At 49.7% G+C, this 22081-nt stretch overlaps 1 protein-coding gene across 2 annotated transcripts in view; it reads left to right on the top strand.

Moving 5' to 3' along the window:
- The window catches only part of LOC119040203 (AGBL carboxypeptidase 4), a 1071017-nt gene that overhangs the window by 855741 nt on the left and 193195 nt on the right, over nucleotides 1-22081 (top strand). Inside the window, exons 2-4 of one of the 2 annotated variants that reach the window (XM_037133087.2) lie at nucleotides 2920-3053; nucleotides 5091-5475; nucleotides 21676-21824. The exons of the other annotated variant lie outside the window; for it this stretch is intronic. Of the exons in view, the coding sequence (XP_036988982.1) occupies nucleotides 2920-3053; nucleotides 5091-5475; nucleotides 21676-21824 (668 nt within the window). The remainder of the gene's footprint in view (nucleotides 1-2919; nucleotides 3054-5090; nucleotides 5476-21675; nucleotides 21825-22081) is intronic. 2 annotated transcript variants of the gene reach the window in all.

Below are 22081 nucleotides of genomic sequence, written 5' to 3'. Positions count from 1 at the left end.
GGCTTCGGTTCTCTGCCCCTGCTGCGTGTTCCAGATTCTCACTGTTCTTAATGGCCATTCTTTAATGAGCACTGACTGTCCAAGCACCATTCAGTCCACTCAAGTCTTTAGCATAGAGATTTGATCATCTTCCCAGCATCCTGGCACTGTGAGTAGAAATGATTTGCTTCACGTCACAGATGAGGAAACAGGCTCGGAGAAGTGACGTAACTTACCCAGGATCACCCAGCAAGCAAGGAGGCTGCCTGAAAGGCTCTTCTCAAAAGCCTGCCATGGTTGCACTGATGGAAGTAACCGCCTCCCTTGCCCCCAAGGGCCTACGGTAGTCACTCTCCTTTTGTTGCTCAGTATTTGAGGTCCTGGACTATCTCTTCCGTGGCTTTTTATCTTGTGTCCCCCATCTGGGTGCTTACTCTCTGTGTTCCCAGGCCCCAAGCTAGATCCTGCGAGTGTGAATCTTCAGTAAGTGTGAAGCTTAGGCATAGGAGGAGGAAGAGTTCCAGACCCTGGCTACACAGTCTTGGTTCCCATACTATTCCTTTGCACTATGACCGTGCCCAGCACTGAACTCTTCAAGATGGGAACCCTGCCTGTCCTGTTCCGCCTGCATTTCTGGGCCAGTTGCTGCGTGGACATATTCATGGACTTCACCATCAGGAACCCCAGTTTCCTCATCTGCATTTTGAAAGGGTCAGATGGGACACTCTGAGGACCATTCTCAGTTTAAAGATTAGTTTTGTGAGTCGGCATCAGCATGATCCCGCAACAGAGTTTCAGCTCAGGGACACGGCGCAGCTCACCATTTCCAGTTTGGTGGCTGCATCTCAAAATTTGCCCTTGAACTTGTCAAGCTGAAAACTAGCCCAGGAGCTTTGCCCCAACACATTCAGAAATCCTAACACCATCCTCTCATCTCTTCTTTCTCTTTTTCCACCTATGAAAACATCTACCGATCCCATTTCAGGATAACTTCATTTGCAGTACCTTCTTTAGGTTTTACATTTTAGTAGCTTCTTGGCTACTAAAATGATCTATTGGAAGAGTCAATAGACTCTTGGCTACTAAAGGAAGAGTCACAATGATCTATTGGAAGGAAGCTCTTACTCTGTTAGAAAGACCTCCTCTCTGATGGGTTGTTCGTGTCTAACCCATTGGATGTATTTTATGGACATGAAGAGAACAAGAACAGGCTTTGCTTGTGGAAGTAGAACCCAAGCTCACCCAGGTAGTGGGAAGGGCTGTTTTCATCTCTGATCAGGAGGAGGTTGTTAACTAAGACCGCTTCTTTGTTTTCTGGGGCAGGCCCCTTCTACTCTGTTCCTTTCTTAAGCCATTCCTTTGTTTTTAAATTGTATCTTTATTCACCTTATGCTTAGGGAATTAAAAGATTCCTAGCATGCGGATAATAGCAATTATAACATGCCATTCATTGAGCGCCTGCTACATACCAGGCACTATGCAATGAGTTATGTGAATTATCGCTGTGATCTGCCCGTGACAGAGCAGACACTCGAGCTCTGCCAGACTAAGGCCATGCCCCTTAGTGGCCATGCCACTCTGTCACAGAAGAGCTTGAGGATCACGCTGAGGTTCCTCTGCTGCCAAAGTCCCATCTCTGATCAGCTGGGGTTGCATTCCCAAGACAGTTTAGAAAGATTTGGCATTTGACTACATTCTGGAATAGATATGAGCTTATAAGCTTCCTTCTCAGCTTTACTAACAAGTTGTGAGGAGAGAAGCCTGGCCCAGGGGAGTTGCAAGCGCGTGTTTAGCGCAATCACGTATGCATGCACACACACTCACACGTAAAGACCCTCAGGGACCGGACTTAACCACCTCCGTGTGCCGCCTCCAGCACTGGTCGGCGTGCCGGCCTTTGTCCGCAGCGGCGTTTAGGATACAGCCGTGGGGGCCTCAGAAGGACACAGAAGCAGTAACTCCCAGAGTCTCAGTTCAGTCCCAATACACAAGACGCCAGTGTGTTTACCGCAAGCGGCCAATTCTGGAGGGTTTTCAAGGTCCTACCTGTGGAACTGCCCTCTTTGAACTGTTCCTTTTGACATGCAATGTGAGAGACAGATTTGGGAAGTCAAGTTTGAAATCAGGGCAGGAGAAACAATTCTTTTAGATCATGTGAAGTCGTATGAGAAAGCGGGCAGGAAAAGTGCTCCTTCGGGGTTGTGCAGCGCTTCCCAGCTTGAAGCGCACTTCGGTGTGGGCTCTCTCTGCACGCAGTGCTGGGCGAGGTGCCAGAGGCCTGGTTCCCTCCTCTGCAAAACGAGAGTTGGACCAGTTGGTCGCTAAAGCCCATAAAACTCTGTCCTGTGATCTGATACCAGTAAAAAGGCAGTCAATGTTACTTGTTACTCTTTTTATATCTGTCTTACCCCAGCCTGTCCTCTAGCTGGGAGGTCCCTGTCCTTCCAGCTCTGGCTTTACCTCCATAGGAGCTGTCGTCCCCTTCATGGCTGTTGGTACCTGACCTGGCGGAAACCACCCACTTTTTCTGGGAAGTCACTTGGCTTAGAAAGATCTCGGTGGTTGAGAGATTCATGTGCTGGTTAAGTTTGGGCCAGATAGCAATCTGAAGACCACTTCAGTTCCCAGATTCCAGCATTCCATAAAAGGCCACCCTTCAAGTTGTACTGAGAGAACCTGTAAGCAGACTCAGTGGGCAGCGTTTCAGTACTTTGTAAAGTAGTGTTTTCAGCAGCTGCTCCTGATCCTGGAGTTCATGGTGCGCTGCTGCTGCAGGGGCCCCTGCATGCAGGAGGGGACAGGCCCTGGGGTGGTTGGCTCTTCCTTTTTAACTGGTCTGGCCTCTGTCATTCTCTAGCTTTTAAGGATATGGGCTTTTTTTTTTTTTTTTTTTAGCATTTTGAGTCATAATGAACCTTGTTCTCTTGATATACATTTTAGAAGACAAGTCTGACCTTGAAAACAGTGTGATGCAGAAGAAAATAAAAATCCCCAAACTTTCTCTCAATCACGTAGAAGAAGATGGGGAGGTTAAAGATTATGGGGAAGAAGATTTACAGCTTAGACACATCAAGGTAACAAAGTCTTTCCTTTTGTTGGAAGTATGTGGGAGCGCTTTCAGATTTTGATAGCTGAAGGATTCTAGCCTGGCCTCCTCTCGCCATATAAATGCCCGCTGACGTCACAGGTTAGGAGAGGGTTGGGACAGCCAGCGTGCTTGCTGGCCAGCCTTCCAGGAAGCCCTGGCCCATGCACCATAAGCACGGTCCTGTTTGCACCGTTTGCCCAGGGTCATGGCTCCTGAAGGTTCAGAAAGTGTGTTGCTTTGTGGCTCACAGTTTTGCAGAGGTCTCTGCTGAGCTCCAGGAACATTAAGCAAGCTGTCCTTGGGCAGCAGTTCCAAGCCAGTCCCTGTCCTCTTGCCCCAAACAGCTAAGGGTGGAATCCCTAGGAAAGGGGTGAGCCAGGTTCACAGAAGAGGGCTTACGGGCTGGAAGAGAACTTCTGCATGAAGTTGCATTTCCTTTGGTGAGCACCCCAGTTGGCCTCCTCCAGTTCGGTGGGTTGGTTGGTTGGCTGGCTTGTGTGTATGTGTGTGCATTGGGTACCACAGAGGAAGGGAGGAGAAAGAAGAATGACTTCTGCATTGACCATGGTCTGACTTTGGATACAAGGTCAAGGATATTCCCAAGGTATAATCCAAAAGATGCAGTTGAGCTTATTAGTCCATGCGTCTAATGGACTTCATCCATTGCACCCTTCCTGTGGGCCTGGCCCTGTGCCAGTCCTTGTGGTCATGGAGATTCTCCAGGTGTGGTCACGCCCTTGGTGGTCTCACAGTGTTGTGGTGCAGACAGGTATCTAAAGTGATCATTACAATTTTAGCTGATGAGTTAATCTAGACTAGCAGCACCTGTCACAGTGCATAAAATGACAGGATAGGATTTTGTTATGGAACTCAATTTTAGAGTCATGGTTATTTCTCCTGTAAATTTACAGAAACTTAGAAATTCAGGCAGGCTTGAACTAACACAGTTAAGTTGTCTGGAACCTCGTGTCCCTCCCACAAGTGCCCCCAATCAGGGGAGCCCCTGGCCCTCCTGCCCGGGGTGAAGGCCCTTCTGCGCTGGTCCTATCACTCCCGTGGCCCTGAATGGAACCTTTGTCCACTGGAGCTGGAATTTCTTCCAGCTGCGAAAGCCCCTGGGTAGTCCTGGATGATTTCTCTTTTCAATGAACTATCGTCTCTGTGTCCACTGTCTTGCCGAGCTTCAACTTGGCCAGTGTCCAAGGAGAGGCTGAGAGACATAGGAGAAGGAGCCTAGAGTTGGGAGTCGGTCTCCAAGTTCAGGCTCTGGCTCTGTCTGTAGCTGCCCACAGGACTCTGAGTACGGTCCTTCCTCTCTCTGAGCCCCAATTTTCTTGCCTATAAAACGAGGGAGTTAAACTGCAGAACCTTTCAACACTAGCATATTCTTTGAACTTTTCATTAACATTTATCAAGGGCCAGTCTGGGTAGGAGTAGAGACACAGAGAAAATTAGACAAGGTGGCTGCCCTAGGTGAGAGAGTTCCTAGTGTCCTTCCCGACTAAAGCATTCTTAAAGAAAAGGTTACTTGACGGAATAGCCTTTTTATTCACTTTCATGTTTTTGTTGTTGAAGAAATTTGCGTGCTGACTCCCTTAGGATGACTTGGCTTGCCCCGATTTTTTCCTGCTTCTTCGCAAATACACGTTGAGCGCCCCCTGCGAGGAAGTCACTGCCTAGGCACTAGGGGTGGGGCCGTGGCCGGGGAGTTGGGGGGGGCGTTACGGTACAAGACCCATGGAAGAGGCAGAGGGTGGAGTGGAAAAAGTGCTGGCCTGGGAACCTGGAGTCCGGGTTCTGCCACCACCTGCCTGGGTTACTTTGGGCAAGACCCTCCCCCACTCCGTGCCTCTGTTTCCCCATTTGTAAAATGAAGGGCTTTGATCGAGTATTCACACGGGTTCCTCCGAGCACTGATGTTCTGTGGTTCTGTGATTCTAGGATTGTCTGGGGAAATATTGAGCCGCAGTCCAAGGAAAGTCCCAGCTGCCCTTGCTGAATTGATTCTCGTTGTCCTACACAGAGACCCGAGGGGCGGAAGCCAAGCGAAGTGGCGCACAAGAGCATCGAGGCCGTGGTGGCCCGACTAGAGAAACAGAACGGCCTGAGCCTGGGCCACGGCACGTGTCCAGAAGAGGTCTTCGTGGCAGCCTCTCCGGGCACAGAGGACATGGACAGTCTGGAGGAGGCCGCCGTGCCCCGGGCTCTGTACGAGGAGCTGCTGCGCACCTACCAGCAGCAGCAGGAGGAGATGCGCCACCTGCAGCAGGAGCTGGAGCGGACGCGGAGGCAGCTAGTGCAACAGGCCAAGAAGCTCAAGGAGTGCGGGGCGCTTGTGTCCGAGATGAAGGAGCTCCGTGACCTCAACCGCAGGCTGCAGGATGTGCTGCTCCTAAGGCTCGGCAGCGGTGAGTGCCCCACGGGCTGCCTGCCGCTGCATACAGGTGGGGTGTGTGGGGCAGCCCCTCCGCCAGGAGGACACGTGGGAGAGCAGGCCAGGTGCCTCTAAGGCCGGGGAAGGGCAGAGGCTTGGCTCAGCGGTTACTCTAAGGAAGAGCTGCTCCCCACCCAGTAAACCTGACAGGAGCTCACGAATGCAGCAGCCTCAGCAATCTAGAAAATCTAGAACGCAGTGGGAAACACCGAGAAGTGTGGCTCGGAGAACAGGAGCTCAGAGTGTTCGCCACCACTCACTTAGGCATACAGTCAGCAAGAGGCAATGCCAGGGCTTCCAGGAAACCTCTCCAAGGTGGTTTTAGGACACAGTAAAGAGATCTACATGTGATCCTAAAACAGTCATTCCTTTAAGTCAGAAAGTGATAAATGCCATGGGAGTGATGTAGATAAAATGTTAAGAGAGTTCAAAGGATAGGGAGGGGTTATTTCTAACTGAGGGAGTCCGCAGGAAGAAGGGAGGCCTTGAACTGGGCCTTGAAGGGGGGTGTTTTAAGGCACCAGAGGAGCCTGAGGACGCAGTCCCGGAGTACGGGAACACACCTGGAGTGAGCTGAGAAGAGAGGCTGCAAATGTGGTCTGAGGGCAGATAACTGAAGGCTTTGAAAACAGCACCCGCCTGTGGTGCCTGGACTTGTTTTGATAGGACTGAGAAGCATTACAAAGCTTTTGAGCAGAGAGGCGCAGGACCTGAGGAAGATTACTGTAAAGAAGTACAAAGCTCCTCTGGTTTGCTCATAGAAGAACTCAGACTCATATCGCACCCAGTTGTAACAAACGAGGTTTTTAGGTTTTCTCCTCTGCCATGGCTTAGAAGCAGAAATAAGGGGAATTCTGAAAGATACCGAGCTTGACAGCAGGAAGAAATGACTGTTTACCGTAGATGAAAGACAGAGACAGTTTCAGAACACAGGAACCCAGAATTACAGGAGACGGAGGCCAGGCAGTTTCAAGGAAAGCAGCGTAACACGGGTCCGTAGCCTCCACAGCCCTGAAGACAGTCACAGACGACCCTACGTCGGTGTGCCCTGCTTTAAAAAGGGAGTCCTCTAGTGTGGAAATGCAAGCTCTGTCCCTAGAGTTTAAATCAAATGCCATCTTGTATTCAAGAAGGAAGTTTCCATTATCTCGATCACAGATTTATGCATAAAGCCTCATTCCTCTTTGAAGTTTTAGATAACTGTGCTCTTACCCTACCTTACTTACATTTATAGGTGCCCTTTACTTTTTTTTAATCCTCACCTGAGGATATGTTTATTGGTTTTAAAGAAAGAGAGAGAAACATCAATCATTTGCCTCCTGTACCCACCCCGACTGGGGATTGAACCCGCAACCTCGGTATGTGCCCTGACCGGGAATCAAATCCACAGCTGTTTGGTATTTGGGACAGTGCTCCAACCAACCGAGCTACTTGGCCAGGGCAAGTTGCCCTTTACTTCTTTAACTACCCCAAGGAAGCAGGATCTCAGGAGATCATCGGGATGGCCCAGGGAGCCCGCCAAGAGGCCTTTCCGTGCCCCCAGCACAGAGAAGGAGCCTGAGGTCGGGTCGCACCCAGAGTCCCTAGGGAGGCAGGGACTGGAGCAGGAGCGCGTCCCAAACCAAGTCTCCTGATTCCTGCCTGGGTAGATCCCTCACCCGCGCCTCGGCCTTGGCTGTGCTCATTCCCCCAAATAATAGCCTTTCAGAGGTGCACAGTGACACTAAAGGTCACGTGTGGCGTGTGCCTTGAGAGGTTATTAAAACGCTATGGAAATGAAATCCCAGAGAGAAACCCTAACTAAAAGTTTGTGAAGGCCGTGTCGATCTTGGGGTGGGGGTGGGGCGTGGACAGAACTGGAACTTTCGGGGAGAAAAAGTGTGTCCTGGTCTTAAGATGCGTAACTCGTTTTCACTGTGCTGTGTGTACCGTGCCTTTTGTGAACTCCTCGAGGGGAAGTGCGGTAGCAGCAGCTCCCCACGGAGTTTTTCCGACTCCCAGGGAAACCGCCTGTCTTGTGCGGTGGTGCACTGAGCCGACACCCCAGAAAGCACTCCTAGACCTCCGGGGCAGTAAGATTCTCCGCGCTTTGCGTCAGTATACACCTCTTTCATCTTAAAACACTTAGACAGACTCGACTTGATCTTTCCAGGCTTTTCCCACCCACAGCCTTAAGTGCTGTCGTGGGAGCCAGCAGCTGGCTCACCCCTGACCTGAGTCACTGTCATCACCACGGTGGGATGGACTGATCGGAGTCAGCTCAAACCACAGGTGTGCACACAGTGGCCGCCATGTGCAGTGCCTGTGTTGGGGCTGCACAGCACCCCAGAAAATTACACCCAGTCCTGACCTGTGAAAGCTTACAGTTGATCAGTTCATGTTTACAGCTAAACAGAGACTGAGGATGTGCTGAGTTCTAAGACAGATCTGCAAAAATACAGTGAAAGGGTCTCTGCCTTAGGGGAAGGTCTGTTTCCATGGAGCTAGTCTAGTCCCTGGGACCAGGCTTGATTCAAACCCCATCTTCCTCACTTTCCAGTTCTGTGGCTTTGGGAGCCTTCTTTCTTCCACAAATATTTACTAGTCTTCTGCTGTGTGCCAGGCTTTTTGCCTGCAGTTAAAATTTTGATTTAAGATTCAGCTCTTCTTGCCCTGTGCCCTTGAGGAGCTCAAAGTGTCACAGATGCAATCCGTGGTGGCACAGTACATAAATGCCACCATAGGACAGATGCACATGGGGCTGTGGGACAGCAGAAAAGGGCACCCACTGAATTTGGGGGGTCAGGGAAGAAAAGCTTCCTGAAAAGAAATGACTTCTGAGCTGGATCCTGAAGGAAGAGTGGGCGGGAAGAGTGAGGAGCGATCTAGGCAGAGAACACCTCTCGGTCTTGATGTTCTCATATGTAAAACGGAAATAACAGTGCCCTTCTCACACACAGCCCTGTGACGCACTGCACGGTGAGTGCCTGGCGTCCCGTCAGTGCTCCGTGGCTGTTAGCGCCTTTCCATACCATTTAGTGAAGGGCAAAGACAGAGGTCAGTTTGGTTTTTAACTCTGGTTCCCTAACCAGTAACTGGCTGTATGACTTTGAATGGGTTAACTAACTCCTCTCTCTCTCTGGATCTTCTATTGTAGAAGACAAAAGGGGTTGTATATATGTAAGTTCATTTGTTCACTCACTCAGTTCATTCAGTCTCAGCCTAGAAACTTGGGGATATAAAAAGAGGGCCAAGACATTGGAGGTTGGGCAGGGGGTAGTGATGCAGACACATAAGTAAAAGTCTAGGGATGGGGCTAGCATTTGAAGTAGAATTATTTTTTGGTGAGTTTGGGAAGGAAACCATCTCCCCTCCATTGTAACAGCTCCTGGTCCATGCATAACAAGGACAACCCTAGAATAAGACAAAGAGCAGCCAGAAAGTGGCTGAGAGACCCGCTTCAATTCTGGGCCTGATGGCACTGTAAGGAGCACATCCTGGCCTGCGGTTGACATGTGGCCTGGCCTGTGCTGTACTCGTCTCCCGGGCCTGGCTTGAGCATTGTTCTTGGAGGCCTGTGCTTGTGTATTTTTACACATTCATCTTGCCCACGGGCCCAGCTCAACAGCTTTTGTCCACCTTGAGGGCTGAATCATTCCTACTGTAACAGGCAAAGTCAGAGATAAGGAAGGCTGCCAGCAGGTCAGGAGATGCTCAGTTTTAAAAGGAAGGCTTCCCGTTGGAAAGAATCATTGCTGACTCTCCTAGAAGTTGGGGCCCTTCAGGCAGTGGGTGGGAGGGGGCAGAGCACAGGAGTCTTGCCTCTTGAGTCTAAGGGGATGTCAGGGTTGCAAGCAGGTCGCCTAGCAACCAGGAGCACCTGGTGGGGATGGCAGCAAAATGGTATAAGATGTTTTAGAGATGTCACTGGATGGCACCCTTTTGTTTGTGCATTTATTCATTCTCTCATTCAATAAACTCAGAATGAATTTAATAGGAAAAGATTCTCTAGAATATGGCGTCATGGAGTTGTAGAAGGACTTAGAGAGGATGTAAGCTATTGCCCTTCTGTTGCTGATGAGGGAACAAGCCCAGAAAGTGTCCTGGGCCTATTTTCAGGGGTCTCCCAACACCTGGTCCTGTGTCCTCTCTCTCTGGGCCCTCATCCCACCTGGCCTTCTCTTGTTCTTGAGACATTACCATCACTGACATGCGTTGTGACCCCTCTGCCCTACCCTCCACCCCGAAGGACATCTCTCTGGAAAACAGAGCTTCCCTTTTCTGTGCTCTTAGCACGGAAAGCAGCCCTCTCCACTGGAAGGAACCGAATTCTCCTGCCCTTCTCTCAGAGCTCTGTGGCTGTGTTGAAATTAAGTGAGGAAGCGAATGTAAAGAGCACAGCAGTCCCTCCTTATCCATGGCTTTGCTTTCTTTGGTTTCAGTTACCTGTAGTCAACTGAGGTCCAAAATTATTACATGAAAAATTCCAGAAATAATTAATAACTTTACATTGGATGCCATTCTGAGTAGCATGATGAACTCTGACTCCATTCTGCTCTGTCCCACCCTGGACAGGAATCAGCCCTGAGTCCAGAGCATCTGTGCTGCACACACGACCACCCGTTAGTTACTCGGCTGTCTCAGCTATTAGGCTGCTGCAGTACCACAACACTGTGTTAGTAACCCTTATTTTACTTAATAGTGGCCCTGAAATGCAGGGGTTCGTGATGCTGGCAATTCGGATATGTCAAAGAAAAGCCACAAAGTACTTCCTTGGAGAGAAAATGTGTATGTTTAGGGAAAAATCATAGTACACATAGGGTTTGGTACCATCTGCAGTTTTAAACATCCACTGGGGTCTTGGAACGTGCCCCTGTGTGTAAGGGGAGACCACAGCACAGGCCTGGGACCAGCAGGTCGTAAATGTTCGGTGAGTGTCAGTCCCGTTTTCCTTTCCTTTCTCGCTCACTCTCTCCCAAAGGAGTAAGTGCTGGGGACGCAAAAAGTGTGGAAATATTCTGATTTATAAAGTACAGATTTGCTTGTGTATATATCCATTTCTTTATTCACTCATTCATTCATTCATTCATTCACTCAACAGACGTCTATTGAGGGTATGCTTGATGTCAGGACTGAAGGGACTCAAGTTAGCTGCGGGAATATAGACATGAATAAGACAGTCTTTTTAAAAATCCCCAGGTTGGGGTGGGTAGACTAGTGTTTATTAAACTGGGGCTTGGCAGACTACCCAGAATTCCAAGGGAATGAGGGGAAACAGAACAGTGAAGAGCCTGTTGCAAGGGTGAGCTCTGATGTATGTGAAGGATTCAATTCCTGGGTCTCTCTTGGTTTCTCCTCAGCTAGATTATTTGTTCTTAGAGGTCAGAGACAAGCCTTAGATTTCCTTCTCAGTTTTTAGTACTGTGTATACCTCTTAGGTAGTTAAATTTATTTTCTTGAATTCAGGTACTGTTAGTTCAACAAAGGCTCAAAAGGGCTGTGTGAGGACTATAGGGAGGAGGAGATAAGATACATGCCTTCAAGATGCTCATACAGCCTGGCCCTGTACACGGACGGTGAGAGCATCGTCTTGATACACCAGGGTTGCAGGTTCCATCCCCGGTCAGGGCACATACAAGAATCAACCAATGAATGCATACTTAAGTGTAACAACAAATCAGTATTTCTCTCTGTCTGTCTCTCTTTCTCTCAAAAAAAATAATAAAAAACAAAACCAGATGTGCAGTGGTCCAGTGGGCAGCACAGACACACACACAACAGGATGCTCGGCAGCACAAAGCAGGTGGAACTGAGGCGGGGCATGTGACGGTGCGGAGTGTGTGCACTTTGTCCGGGAAGGCAGGTGGAAATGATGAGTCCTCACCAGAAGGGGCAGAGACTATTGTAATAACGGTGATTCACACACACGTGGCACTTTACAGGTTTCAAAGCACCTCGATATTTTTATATCACTGGACTGTTCCGATAACCTCATTGCCAGGCCAGGTATAAATTATTTTCTCCATTTGAGAGAAGTGAATGCAAAAAGAAAAGACAGTGTCCCTGTTGGCCAGATCACAAGCTGGTGGAAATTTTTGAAGATGGAGAAAGCCACTGTGGCGTGCAGATCTGTCTTGGCTCTTTGGAGCTGGCTTTCTATCACCTCTGTTCCCCTCTGGGCTCTTGCCTTGTGTTCTGCCCAAAGTCCGTGAAAATACCAGCTTTGATCTTTAAAATCCTTTACGGTCTAAGCTGGATTCTTTAAGCACAGGTCTCTGATGGTGTCTTTGAAAAGACAGCTAATATCAGCCAAATGCCTCCTGTTGACTTCCCCTGCACTGGAGGCAACCAGGGCTTTGGCAATAGATATTACTTGGGTTTGACTCTCAGCTCTTTAATGCATTGCCTGTGTAACTTCAGGCAAATGGTTTAACGCTTCTCAGCCTCCACGTTCTCCTCTGTAAAATGGATGTCTTCGTGCCTACGTGGTACAGGCAGGAGAGCCTGCTCAGGGATGAAGAGCCTGCGTGGGTCCTGAGATCCGAAATACTGGGGCTTTGAATCCCGGCTTCTCCACAAGCTAAATCTTGTTACTTTGGGAAAGTTACTTAACTTCCTGGGCCTCAGTTTCCTTACCCGAGAAGCGAAGTCAATGACTGCACCAATTTATAGTTCATAAGAGATTTAAATAAGCAAATGCTTATAAAGCCTCTCTACCCAGGGGCCGGCACACACAGTAAGTGCTGAGTGGGTCCCACATTAAGGATGTGAGATCATTTGAGGATGCACGCGGAAATGTGGGTGCAGTGCTCGGCACATCAGCAGCACTCATCGTCCTACATAAGAGCACAGGTGTGGTTGTCAGGCATATCTTAATCTTTGGCCAAATCCTGTGTCTCCTGGAGACTGTCGCCTTCCCTTCTAAGTCCTCAGAAATCATATTTGAGAAGTCTTCTTTACAGCTATGCCTAGACTTGATTTCAAGTTCACGGGTCTGCAGTTCATAGATTGCTTCCCCAGGCCCTCATTTCCTGGGCATATTTTCATCTTCCCAGCTCAGATCCTGGGCCACTCCTTTGAGCCCCTTGATTCTTCAAACATCACTTGTGATGGCCCAGCTTCCCCATATCCCTGTCCTGTTTATCTCAGCTCTTTTCCATCTGCTTCACCCTTCAGTTCATTCTCACCATTTAGCAGGAGCGCTCTCAAAAGCTGGGCTTTGAGAGAGAGCCGAAGAGGATGGGCGAGACATCCGGTCAGGTCAGGTTTTCTTATCCCCGTTAGCGAGGGCAGGCCTAGGAGGCCACCGCCTCTGTTAGTGGTGGAGCCCCAGACCGGGAACCGCAGTGCCCTGCGCCTCCTTCACTTTCCTGGATCCAAGGCAGGAAAAGATCTAGCGGCGAGTACTGGAATTGTTTCTCTTAAACATATGGGTCACCTTCCACTTGGAAGGACTCATTGCCCTGTCCACTGAATCAGAAGTAGCCACAGTTCATGCTACACTATTTTAAGAACTGCTTTCAGAGTGCAGGACAGTGGAAGACGCTTCTTGCTCCCTAGAGCTCCTTGCTCTGGGCCAGTGGGGCTGAGGGGCAGCCCTGCACTCTCCTTCTGCTACCCACTCAGGCAGCAAGAACATGCAGGGCAGTGTTTCTCCACTGCCAGTGTAGGAACGTGCCTGCTGGTCTTCAGCCTGGGTGTGGCCGTGTAACAGGCTTGTTTGCTGCAGGATTTGCCAGTCAGAGAAACTGAAGTGGGAAGGGTGGGCAAGTGTGCCTTCTGGGCAAGGGCTGGCCTCTTTGAACACCTGCTTGGGGCCTGAGGGTAGGTGCTTTTCAGACATAAAACAACCTTAGCAGTAGATAAGATCATCGAGTAAAACTCAGAGGTTATCTTGCCTGAGGCCACACCGCCAGGAAATGGTAGAGCCAGGTTTCAGTGGGTCTCACTTTTCCAGGCATCAGATGGGCCCATCACACAGGTTCTCGGCCCCTGTGCTTGGGCAGTGGCCTGTCTCCTGCCTGCCTGCCGCCGCCCTCTTGATTACACCCCCTGCATATACTGTACTGTGTTCTGGGATGGCTGGACTCTGGAGCCATTGGATAGGATGTTTCCTGCCTAGTCCAAGAACCCACCACTTTTTCACGGTTTTAACCTTGCCCAGTTCTATGTCCTTAAGATGCCAACCAGAAAATTCTTAGTTTTTTTAATAGAAATTATCTCTTTGAAGAGAGCCTAATCCCACCTCTCATCCCCATCTTATTGTTGGGAACACTGAGGACCAGAGAGGAAATAGGACGTGCCTATGCCATGTAAACTCTGAATAAATCAGTCATCCTGAATCAGTGAAGATTAATGTTTAGTTGGGACAGATGGATGGAATCGGTCCAGCCACCAGGGTTCAGCAAGTCCCAGAGAACCCTGTCTTGCTGTTCCAGGTGGCTCTGAGTTTGCTTGGAGGTAATTCTTAAGAGTCCCAGCACCTTCGTCCTGTAAGAAGTCCCAGAGTCCATGTAGTCCAGCCTCCTACACAAGACGGAAAGCGGCTCCCTGCCAAGTGATCACACAACCTCCAGTAACATTCCCCTAGAGGCAGGAAATTCACTCGCTGCCTTGCAGTGTAGCCCATTCCACTACTGATACCTCTGCCTGTAGGGAAACATTTTGTTCCAGGCCCTGTGCTGGGCACAGGGAAATCAAATAGTTAAGACCTGCTTCCTGCCTCCAAGAAGTCACAGCCTCGTCAGCTGACAGTGGGGATGCAGTGTGAGCCTTGCTGTGCGCCCGGGCTCTCAGGGAGCAGGGAGAGGAGCCAGAGGAAGGCTCCTGACTGATGAGCAGGCGTGCTGAAGGTGGCTGGAGAAGGCGCCCAAATGAGGAGCTAGTCGGATTTATCCAAATTAAGAGGAAGTGAAGGGTGTCTCAGGCAACAGGAGACCCTGAACAGATTTGGAACGGTGAGAGAGGCCGGTGTATTCAGGAACTTCAGGGCGTTTCTGGTTGGGCTGCGCAGTGAAGAGGTAGATGGGAGGGAGAGACGAGAGCACTGGAGACTGTGCTAGCGCCTCCTGCGGGGGGTGTACAGGGATCCTCCCCGCTGCAGTGACCTGGTGTAGGGTCCCTCAGCCTCTTCGAGTTACCATTGCTTCTGAATCAGGCAAGTCAGTCAACAACCACTAAGCAAAGATGAATCCCAGAAGATCCCTGCTCTGGGAACGTTCATGGCCTAAAGGGTAGATTAAGCAAGGCCAATGTCAGGGACTGATTTGGTCAGGAGCCATCAGCCACTCAGTGGCACTGCCTCTCCACAGCGTCTGTCCTCAGGCACTCCCTGTGCCTCACAGCAGCCCCTCGGCCATCAGTCTTACTCCCACTTACTCCCACCACAGCCCCTCAGCCACCCAACCCAGCCTGTTCTGGTCCAGGACCAGAGGCCAGCCCACATGCACTCTGCCTGGACTGGGGCTTCAGGGCTCGGGGCAGGGTGGACCCATGCTGATTGGCAAGTCCCTGCTGTTTAGACTCGGTCTGGGCCTAGATTCTTGGGGAGGGAGGGAGGTAGAAGAATCAGAGTTGAAACACCAGCCCAGTTTCCTCCGGTCACCAGATGGCAAAGGACAGGCTCAGAGCTCCTCGAGGTGAGATGAGTCCTAGTGTGTCCTCCTTCTCACCGCCCCACCCCCTGCACCATTGTGGAGTTCTTCCTGGACCCCCGGGAAAGTCACGGGAGATCAGAGATGAGCTGAGGGCCCACAGGTTGGGCATTACGTGAAAGCCGGTGGAGCCGAAAATTGTGGTTAGCTGAGGAGGTGTAGGGTAGTGGGAAGAGCAAGTCTTTGGAGTACAATCTACATCCCTCAATTTGAGAGTTCACCCTCTGTCTGCCTTTAAACAAATTACTTTACCTCTCTGAGCCTCTACAGAGATGATAAGATCTATTTTGCAGGACATTCATGAGCATTAACTTCTTTCATTCAACATGTTGAATGAGTGTTGATGTGCACCAGGAGATAGAGCAATGAACCAGACCGTGACTGTCCTTGGAATGTCATTTCTAGCCAGGGGCACATTAAATAATCTCAGGACAGTGGGGTAAAAAGTACTACAAAGATAAAAGGTATTTTGATGGAAGGTACCGAACAAAGAAGACATTCAATTAGTGCCAGTCACCTGTCCTTCTCAGGGAAAAGCCTATGTGTCATTCGAAATGGGCGTCTGTAATTCCTCAAAGGTGGGGAGTTACGTTGACCCCCCCCACCATGACCAGGGACCTGGGCCTGCCTCCCTCAGCCCTTTCTGCTGTTCTATGGTTGTGACTCCCCAAGGGTCTGGCCGCACTGTGGGGGCATCTACCAAGCCCAGGACCTCAGGCTAGAACTACTTCTCATGCCTGTGCCCAGCCAGCCTGCTCCAGCCCTCCCTGACGAGGGCACTCAGAGAATGGACAGGGAAGAGAGAAGGTCCTGAAGAGTCACTGCTTACTGATCCCACCCCCTGCCTGCCTGACCACCCCTCCACCTTCCCCAGATCTTACTCACCCTTCAAAGTTCCTGTAAGAGTTCACTCTCTCCTGAAGCCTTCCAGGATCGCTGATCCAGTGGTGGTCTCTCCCTCCCCAAGTCTGGGCAGATCATCCTGTTGCTCACTTCCTGGTTAGTGAGGGTCTGTTACATGCCACTTGCTTTAACTCCATGATGATAACTACCCCACCCCTGCCCTTCGCACCCAGCAAGCTCCTGCCCATTCATCTGTCCTCCTGAAGACTTCCTAGTCTCTCCAGATGTGGTACCTCCTTCTTTGCTTCCGTTCGCGAGTCTGTATCCTCACCCTTGTTAGCAACGCAGGATGGCGGTGATCTGTTGCCTGTCTCTTTCCGCTGCCGGACTGTGAATCAAAGCCTAGCCCAGGACTAGCACTTAGTAGATTTTCACTGAAGGAATGTGGCCACGTTTGTCCCCACCCTCACTGGGAGCATAATGGGACTGAGAAGCAGGTATGTAGCTACAGCAGCAGGTGAGCGTGGCTGGTGCCCTTTCAGAAGGGGGGTGGGGTTCACAGAGGGAGGTCGGGGCCAGCTCCTGTCTCTTCCCGAGACCTTTGTGTGCCTCCTTCGTTGTTACGTAGCTGTCCCCAGGCTCAGGTCCTTCTCAACGAAGTGGAATCTCCTTTTCTTTTTTTCTTTTTTACCATCTCTGGAGTACCTCTACTGCACAGTAGGTATTCTATGTGCATTTAAGAATTTTGACTTAATTCACTTTGCATTTATGAAGAAACTAGAATGACACCGATAGCGGAGAAACTTCCAGAAGTAAATGGCAGGATTCGGTACTTCTTTAGAAAAGTCTAGTATTATCTAGTATCTTTTGTATTTCAGCAGAAATCAGAAATGGTATTCAGTGTCCAAACATATCTTTTTTGAAGACAATTGATTCTGAACATTCTGGAAGAAGCACAAGCATTAGCTTACAAGAAAGGTTTTCAGAAAGAATAATACTAGTCCAATTGAAGATAAACAAGAACAAAGAAGGGTGTGACTCATTTATTCGTTGTGCCAACAAGCAATTGCCAAGCCCCTCACTCTGTGCCACGATTTCCCACTCTTTGGAATGGGAAGCCACTGTGGCTTGAGGAGATGAAGTAACAGGCAGGATTTGCCCCCTGTTGTCCCACAAGCTTAGTGCCCGTCCACCAGTCCCCACACTCTGTATGCGATGTAGCAGTGTGTCACGTGCACAGTTCACGTCTCCTCCAGGACTGAGCCAGGCCTCGTTTGTCTCCGGGTCCCCGGTGCCTCTTCCAGGCCTAGATCGTGGTGTGCAGCGGGGGACTGTGCGATCACCGGCTTTGGGAGTGACTGAATGAAAAGACAAGCGCTACCTTTTGTGCTTTTATAAAAAGCTTCCTTCATCCAGCTGGGAGATTTCTTTCCATGGGAGCTATACTGCCCCCAAAATAAACCTGAAGTGGATCAAAAGGCTCTTTTTTTTTTTATATTCTTACTCTTCCCACAAGTGAAAAAAGTTCCTTTGTTACTTAAAATATCCGCGCCAGATCGTACGATGCTGTCTCCTAGTGCAAGTGCTTATTATTGTGGCTAATTTGGTCACATGTGTTTGAAGAAGAACAATGCCTCAGAAATTTTTAAAAGCAAAACAGCAATCTGCAGCGTTTGTTGTAATGAGATGTAAATTGCCAACATCGGGAGTAGAGCCGACCAAAATTTGCAATGAAGTGTTTTTCTCCCCCTCTTAAGTTAAAAGCACTAGAGGCCCTTCCTTGTCTCCCCAAAGAAGCCACGGGCCTTTTTGTTGCATTGCTTTCTGATTCTGCAAGACCAAGCGCTCGGCTTCCCTGCCTGGTTCATTCCTTCGTTCATCTGCCATTTCCGAGCCTCTGTTCCGTGCCCCCCTCAGTCAGTGCTAGGCTCCTCCAGAGGCATTATCGGCCTGCAGGGTGGCTATTGGCAACCCCGGTCTTGCAGGCAGGAAAGTGAGGCACAGAGAGGTGAGGTGGTGAGGTCAGGCAGCTGGGATTCACGCCCAAGTCTCCTGACAAACCCCTTCCAAGATGCGCCTTTGGCTGGCCCCGTCCTTGCTGGGGCTGAGGCTCCAGGCACCTTCTGGTCACTGCCAGAGAAGGGGCAGGTGCAGAGAACAGGGCTAACACTTGTGCTGAGCAGTAGTGACCGAGAGTGTTGGGAAGAAGTTTTCCTTCAGAGCCAGAAGATCCCAGTACAATAGCCTCAATATTTGACAACTTCTCCAGCTCCTGGGGAAACCAGTGTGAGCGCAGGAGAGTGTGGGTGTGCCGGGAGCGTAAGGGCCTGCTCTGTGCAAGGCACTCAGAGCAGAAGACCAGCAAGCCCCTGGCTCACAGCAGCTGCAGTGCAGCACTGGCGTAACTAGCACCCTCAAGTATAATGCACGTGCTGGGGGCGGGTGGGGGCCAGCCACGATTTACAAAGCAGCCACCCTGTGCCTGATTCCGGATTAATCATTTTATATTTTTGGTGAAGTCATTTTAATCTTCAGTCTTCCCAAATTGCTTTTGTCATCCCTTCTTCCAGGTGGGGCAACAGGGTCAAAGAGGTTGATTATTCATGTGTAAAATACCTGTTGAGGATAGAATTTGAACTGGGTGCTGTGCTGAGCCCTGGACTCGGACAGAAAAAGACAGAGTCTCTGCCTACCCTCAGGCCTCTCAGTCTAGCCAGGGATACAGGCCGGGAAACACATGGGCGCATCTGATTATCACGGGGAGGACAAAGCTTGGCTACCCGAGGAAGCTCACAACTCGCCTTAGCAGTAAGTGGCAAATCCAGAATTTAAACCCCAGTCACTCTGACTCCACATCCCAAGCCCCAGGGGTGGAGAGGTTGACTCACCTCTATTTGAAGGGATGGGGCAGTCTCATGGAAGAGGTAGCAGTTGAGTCAGGCCTTAAATCCCTGGTGGAGTTTGGAGAGGGGGACATTATTGGGGGTAGAATGGTCCAGACAGAGGGAATGGCACAAGCTAAGACTAGGAAGTCCGAAGAAAAGGGGTGTGTGTGTGCAGAGGGTTGGGCAGGCCACTGCGAGTGGAGCCTGACTGTGGGGCGGGGCCCGCGGGAGTGGAATTCACTCCTCCTGATGCCCCATACATGTCCCCGCACAGCCATCTCAGTTGTTCGTTCTCCTGCCTCCAGGGTCCCAATTCCCACCTAACAACCTAATTTCTACTTCATGGGCTGCAGAAGAGGTTACAGATGTTTGAGAACAGGGTCCCACCCATCCCTACTTCCACCCCCAAGTCCCTCACCTCGGCAGCAGGCTTTATTTTGGAGTCTGCCCTGGCCCACTTGAGCCCTTCCTCCCCCACAACTCTCCCCCTGCACTCATGTCATGAAGGATTTGCTGAGAGCCTACAGTGTGCCGGGCACTGTCCTAGGGGCCTAAATTGCAAAGAGGCAAACACCTTTGCCTTGAAAAGCTTCACAGTCTGACCTGGACAATGGATTGGCAAGTGACTGCAAACATAATTTGCTGTGTTCGTAATGAATGCAGAGACCTCCTGCCTGGCAGTGATCAGAGTGAGAGGCCTCACAAAGGAGGCATCTGAAGTCCGGCCGGGGGCTTGGCAGGCAGGTGAGGTGGCATTCAAGGCCGAGACAGTAATATAGCCAGAGGTGCAGAGGCCGGGGGAGCACGGCATAGGAGGGAGCCGAGCAAGAAGTAAGCAGCAGAGGTAGAGAGGAGGCTGGCCTTTCTGGACTTTAAGGAGGGCAGAGTGTGCGACTTCCTTCTGAGGGTGCTGGGAGCCTAAGTGAGGAAGGGCGTAGTCGTGTGGGGGTCTCTGTGGCGGCCATGGTGGAGAAGGAGGGCAGAGAACCAGGCTGAAGGCTGAACCGAACTGGATTCAGTCTCCTGTCCCACATCTTCCCTTCCTGTCATAGAAGGAAAAGGAAACTTTAGAGAAAGGACGTGATCTTGCCAAAGATGACCTGTGAGTCAGCGGCTGCGCGGACCTCCCCCTCAGCCCACTTCTTTTTCCTGTTACTGAATGTCAAAGCAGGAAGGGACCTAAGATGCCAACTCAGCTATGCCTTTGAGGGGAAATGGAAGTAATTACTTCTTCCTTGCTCTAAGAAAAGAACAAACAGCAACTCAACCTGAGGTCTCTCCCAGAGAGGGGATAAACTTTGGCATCTGCTTCTGAAACTTTGGAATTATTCACTCGTTCTTTTATCCATTTACCAAACATTCAGAAAGCACCTACTCAGTGCCAGGTGCTGGGGGCAAAGAAAAGAAGAAGACCGAGGCCCAGCCCTTGAATAGGGAACGCACTATTGGGAGATGCTACCAGAACAATTAGGATGCTGCCAGCCTTTCACTCTGCCAGCTTCTGTCTGCATCTAAAATTCACTCACCTCAGGGTGCACAATTAAGACGGCAGAGACAGGAACGGGGTCTAAATTCTATCAAGATGAGCTCTCTTCTCCCCAGCCGTCTTGCATTCAGCTTTGTGCATGGCTCACGCTTAAATCGTGGAGACTACAGGGATTCTGTCTTTCAGATGGCAGCTGCCGGCAATTCGGGAATGCATTGTTGTTGTGGGAAGCCCTGTCATGAGGAATGTTGGTAATAAAATTACCAGTGCCTTCCTACCACTAGCTAAAGTGTAGGATGTGGTGATTGAACTTGAAACCACCACCAGATTGTTGGTCAGGTCTTTAGTATGTAAAGAGCTCTATACCAAGTTGTCCCCCTGGTTAGAGTAAGATGAGGTTGGACCATGAAATCATCTGTTACTGAAGTTATATGCACAGCATAGGACCTGCTATGGAAGTAGCTAATCTCTGACCTCAGTCCACTCCTGAAATTTTGACATAGGGTGAATTTCCAGGATGCTCAGCTCTCTGTCCGCGTTCGGAGTTGCTTTCCTGCAAAAGTTAATCAACTCATTTGGCCTTATTTACTCATTTTCCTCCTGTTTCTCTGCCCTTTGGTAATCAAGACACAATAGGTGATTTAAAAAATAGTCCATCATTTTTACAAACTAATGGAGGAAAAATTATTCCCCCATAGAAACCAACACCGTTTATCCAGCTTTTTTTTCACTGTTTAATCTGCACATAATTTGTGTTGATTGCATTAAAATAAGAATCAAGGTAGCTGCTGGATCAGGCAATCAGGGGCCTCGTTTGTATTGTGCTTTAAATTCTCAGTTGAAATGCTAGGTCTTGGGGAATGGGAGGCCTCTGCATTTCGGCGTTTTCCCTAACCTCTGTTTATCTGCTGTGGCCTGTTCTTTCCACTGTAGGCTGAAGCGGGGAGGGGTGGCAAATACACAGTTTGCATATCACAGTAATTGCACTTCTTCTCCACCCAGTCTTCACAGGACCTCTTCCCTGCACAGGAAGCTGGGTCCCCTGCATTTCCATTCAGACAGTGACACTTTAGAAGAGTGCTTCTCATTCATACTTAGAGTCTCGCCCATTCTTGTCTTCCAGTTTTCCAGCTTTTTGCTTGTGACATTCATACTTCACATTATTTCCAGGCCTGGGGTTAAGTGGAATCTAATGGACACAAATAAGTCAGTATATATATCTATATATATAATTTTGTGCCACTATGTATTGATAGATGCATAGTTAAAAATATTTGCATTTTATTTTCCTTGGAGTTCTAGACAGATCTCTTTTCTTAACTGCCTAGGTCCCGCCATTGACTTGGAAAAAGTAAAGTCAGAATGTCTCGAGCCCGAGCCGGAGTTGCGGAGCACTTTCAGTGAGGAAGCAAATACGTCGTCCTATTACCCTGCTCCTGCACCTGTCATGGACAAGTATATCCTAGACAATGGCAAGGTAGTGTCTCAAGCTCAATGTCGATTCCCTGCAAGTGTTTTTAGTCAGAGTAAAGATGCAGAGTATGGTGGGGCTTCCAAGACACAGCCTGACTGTGCGGCCCCCTGGCCTGACCCTGAGCAACTATTTCCGGAATCTGTGTGTTGTGACTAGTGGACCTTTACTGGGGCTGTTTCTTTTTCTCTCTCTTTCTCTTTTTTTTTTTTTACTATTGTGCCAAAACAACTGTAAAACTAAACTGGCATTTAAAAATAGTT

The sequence above is a fragment of the Artibeus jamaicensis genome, unplaced genomic scaffold, assembly GCF_021234435.1.
Source record: "Artibeus jamaicensis isolate MK-2021 breed Jamaican fruit bat unplaced genomic scaffold, CSHL_Jam_final scaffold_1019, whole genome shotgun sequence".
Lineage (NCBI taxonomy): Eukaryota > Metazoa > Chordata > Mammalia > Chiroptera > Phyllostomidae > Artibeus > Artibeus jamaicensis.
Note: the sequence above shows the minus strand (reverse complement) of the source record. Positions and strands in the feature narration are given on the sequence as shown.